We start from the raw sequence: 4,677 nt of genomic DNA on the forward strand, positions 1-4,677 counted from the left end.
GTAATGAACATAGTCATGATGCAAACATCTTGATTTTCAAATAGTGTTAGTAAGTTTTGTGTACATGGATGATGAATTTGATCAAATAATCAAACATATGATGTTAATTTCATTATTCATAAATAATCAGGGGCCTAGATTAATCTCTGAATAGTTTGAGAATTTTCAGATAAACCTACTTCACGAGTTATACGATTTATTGGATAAGACAGATTTTTCGTTATTGGAATTGGATTTGGATGATTCTATGAATGTGATGAAGAACAAGAACTAGTAATCGTTCATCTCGTTCTATGTTTATGTTCGATCAAGAGAGAGCCAGCTCCAGGGAATGAAAGCATCGATTAATATCATAAAAAACCAATCCCCATATGAGTCCATACAAATTAATTACAAGCCCATATAATTATTTATATAAGGCCCAAGTTGATTAATCATATAATAATCTCAAAAAAATTAAATCAAACCCGCACTCTCACGCCATCCAACTTGTTTAATCTATAACGTTATTTTCTCTATCAACAAGTTAATCCAATATACTAGAATCCACATTGATAACACTAAAAACACCAACAAATATACTTAGATAGGGTAAGGTTATTGTAATAAACAATAATTTTATAGAAGTGTAAAAATAGATCTAAACCATTGGATCTATGATCTAGTAGTTGAAATTGACAGTACAATGTAATTTACTATGCCTGACCTTTTTGAATTTCTAAATCCATTCATCAAACTACGTTGATTTAACCTATAAGCATGGTTACTAAAATAACTTGCATTAATTATTTATATGATTAAAAAGTATCTGATTTCTCTTATCTAATTTTCTTACAATCAACCTACACTAAGTTTTGCGTTTTCAGTTTCATGTTTAGGGACAAAGTTGAAAACTTGATATAATTCAAATTCAAAGAAAGTCAGTTTTTCTTTTTTAAAAAGAAATCAAAGACTATTCTTCTTCTTATATACTTCTTATGTATATGAATATGAATATGACTTCCTCTTTCTCCGTGAGGGACACTTTAGAATTAGTTTTTTTAAAATGGTATTTTAAAAAAGACTTAATTGCAGTTATGGTCCCTGTGGTGAAATCCAAAACGCAACTTTCAACCCGTGATGGCCATTTCACGGATAAGGCCCATGTGATGGTCCTTTTTTTTTTTTGCAATTTGGGTTTTTCGTCCAAGTGTTTGGTTGACCGTTAAGTCCAGGGGTAAAGTCATCTTTTCATGCATAATAATAAAAATGATTATAATAAGACTTAGGTGGTGTTTGTTTTTTGTTTGAAGATCTTCCTGGTCTCTTATGTCTGCGCCGCGCAGACCACACGCAGACCTTTAGGCTTGCAGACTGTTTGTTTTTCTAAACACATTTCATTAAAAAACGTATTCGCGCCATCTTATCCTATAAGACATGGACCTTCCTCTTGTCAAGTCTTCTGCATCTTCTATCTCATTCAAACCCCTAGCCCCCTTTCATTCTACCATCTCCTCCCCTACCATCTCCTCCACAGCCATGCCGCACCACCGCGACCTCTACTGCCGGCGCCGCACCACCGGCGACCTCCACTGCCAGCGCCACACCTCTGCCACCTCCCTAGTTGTCATCGCCGCTGCTCCTCCACATAACCCAGCCGACCGCCACTGCTCCTCCACCTACCCCAGCCGACCGCCGCTGCCTTCCTTTCTCCCCATATCACCGCCGCCTCCAGACCTAGCTGCCACCTCCACCACCAGCTACCTTGGCATGTTTATTTCTTCAAGATTTGATAGCTATTCACCATTATTGTAATTGTTCTATTATTACTAGTTTGTTGTTGATAAAGTTTTTAGAAGGTTTATGAATGTTTGTTGTTTGATTATTGTTAAAATTGTACAATTATTAGTAGTTTGTTGTTGAATAAAGTTTAAAAAATCGGTTTATTTAATTTCGGTTTATTATAGCAGTCTGCAGACGTTAAAAAACATACAGTCTTCTTGTTGCAGACTGCAGAGGTTTGGTTCACCTCTTCTGCTACAGATACCTGCAGATATGGTCCGCAGACTGCATATCTTAAAAAACAAACAGCACCTTAATTGCAGTTTTGACCCATGTGGTGAAACCCGTTTTGCTAGAAAGACCCAACGCACCCAAATCTGCAACTCACATCTTCTTGTTCAATCTGCAACTCACATATTCTTCTTTAATCTTCAACATTTGAACCCCTAACCCTAATTCTACATTCACTCAAAATAACATAAAAGATATCGTTGTCCTATTCTCCATTTATTCAGAACAACCACCGTCTCACGCCATTGATTAACCACCTCCACCATACACCACAACCACCCACAACAACCATCTCTGCAACAAACCATCACCATACCCACCGCCCTCACCGTCTTCACACTACCGATCACCACCAACGTTCACATCCCTAATCAAGAAGGTTGTGTTACCGATTTCGATCACTGTTGTGATACTTACCAAATTCAATCCCACCGCCATGTCCGATCACTCGGTTCAAACGCTTGTCAACCTTCAAATGAGGTGAGTGGATTTTGAAGCAGGTGATATATAATGACGGTTTGGTAAATACAATCAATTTTGTATTTGAATAAACAAAGTCAAAGTTTTTTTCAAATCCAATTAATTTAGTTGGTTGCGTGTGTTGTATTTGGTATGGCTAGACTAGGGTTCGAAACCCATGACGCACGGTTTTGTCATTATTTTTACTAGCAGCATAACAAAACAAGGGTCTAAAATATATATATTTAAAAACCACATGGTTACAAATTGCATAGGCATAATAGTCTTATTAACATAAAAACTTAGTTAGGGTTCATGGTTTCCACATGGAATGAGCTCGGTACCGTACCGGCACCGAAAATACCGATCCCAAAAATTACAAAAATTTGGTACCGATACTGGTATTAAAGGTAAAAATTCGGGAAGTACCGATACCGATCTCGAAACTAAAAACTTTGGTACCGATCCGATACCGACGTACCAAATCGGTATCGATTTCGGTACCGGTACCGAATTTGCTCGATCTTGTTTTCCACAACCATAACTACAATTAATTCAATGAAAAATAAATAAGTTGGCCGGTTTTTTCAAACTCAATCAAACCCATGGAGGAGAAAGACAACGAGAGGGCAAAACGGTCCGTTATGCCTCATAACCAGACACACGCCGCCACCACCACTTCCGGCGACAACTTACTAGAAAGGCTACCGGAGTTGATCCTCCATGAAATCTTTACAATGTTAGAACCGAACCCACTTCCAACTCTTTGTTCCTTAGCCTGCGTCTCACGTACCCTCAAATCATCCGTAAACAAAACGCTCGCTTCCTTCTCATCCATCGATCTCTCCGTAATATCTTCTTTAGATTCGGAAACATTTGATGGAGTTATAAGAAAATTTGGAAGAGGAAGAATTAAGAACATCACCTTGGATTGCCTCCGTCTTAATGATGCCTCAATCGTAAATATTTTAGGTCCTGATATTCAAGAATTAATTCTCTTGAAATGCTCTTCGGTTTTGTACAAGTTTATTGCTAGCATTGGGAATTTTTGCCCAAATTTAAGGTACAAATTGGCATTCTCATTCTACTTGCAAGATGTTGGTGATAAATTTAAGCAACACATTATAAGCAACTCGGCAACAAGCTGTGCCGCTACCCCTTTTTGAATTGCAAAACCCAATCTTTTAAAAACTACATTTGCTGATCTTGGAGTCATAACGTTAACCAACAATTTGAATTAGGCCAAAATTCATTATTCTGGGTCAACTTTCTTCAGCCCAAAGTTTTCAAGTTTAAATGGCAAAACTGAAAGAACCGAATCCAAATGATTTTCGAAAATCCAAAAACCAAACTTTTGGTTTCGGCTCGGTTTTAGCCAAAATGAACCATTTTATATAACAAATCACAGTTTCATATAAGTTTAAGAACAATATGGTTACAGTGTTTCTTTGATTGTGTTCAGAATCCAAATGATTTTCGAAAATCCAAAAACCAAACTTTTGGTTTCGGCTCGGTTTTAGCCAAAATGAACCATTTCATATAACAAATCACAGTTTCATATAAGTTTAAGAACAATATGGTTACAGTGTTTCTTTGATTGTGTTCAGAATACTCACACTGGAATTTTCCGGCTTTAATCGCAAACCTGAAGTTTTTGATTTGAATTTCCAAGGCTCATTTGTGAAGTGTCAAAGATTGGAAGTAAGTAACTAAGTATCATTATTTTTTTTTGAATCTGATATTAGCATACTTTTTTACTTCTAACCGAGCATGGTTGATTCTTTACAGTCTCTAAAAATTAAGATCCGTGGTGGTGAAGTTAATGATTACGCCTTTATGTTACTTGGAATATACCAAGAACTGCCCGAAACCGTCAAGATTTTTAAGCTTCAACCAGCTAGCGCATTGGATACTATCCTTTTCTTGAAAACATCTACACCTTTGACTTTTGGACAAGCTTTGACTCACATATCATTAGTTATAGATGTTGGGTTTTAAACAAGTTTATCAAAGTCAAGTTAACCATATTTAACTAGAAAACGCAACGGAAGCTTATATCTTAATACTTGTTAAAGAACATACCATTATGTTAAAACTAAAACCCAATGAACAAGGATCAATATTACAAGAACAATATGCTCACAAAATGTAAATGTACCTCCTTAT

At 36.5% G+C, this 4,677-nt stretch overlaps 1 protein-coding gene across 1 annotated transcript; it reads left to right on the forward strand.

Annotated features, from left to right (window-relative positions):
- The first annotated feature begins 3,116 nt into the window (after positions 1 to 3,116).
- On the forward strand, positions 3,117 to 4,509 carry LOC143581840 (F-box protein At-B-like). The gene is made up of 3 exons (XM_077064524.1): positions 3,117 to 3,574; positions 4,119 to 4,212; positions 4,300 to 4,509. Exons 1-3 carry the CDS (start codon positions 3,117 to 3,119, stop codon positions 4,507 to 4,509), a joined length of 762 nt encoding a protein of 253 aa, XP_076920639.1.
- Positions 4,510 to 4,677: the final 168 nt, after the last annotated feature.

The sequence above is a fragment of the Bidens hawaiensis genome, unplaced genomic scaffold (genome assembly GCF_021521415.1).
Source record: "Bidens hawaiensis isolate Kalapana, Puna unplaced genomic scaffold, B.hawaiensis_p1.1 tig00031205_1, whole genome shotgun sequence".
Lineage (NCBI taxonomy): Eukaryota > Viridiplantae > Streptophyta > Magnoliopsida > Asterales > Asteraceae > Bidens > Bidens hawaiensis.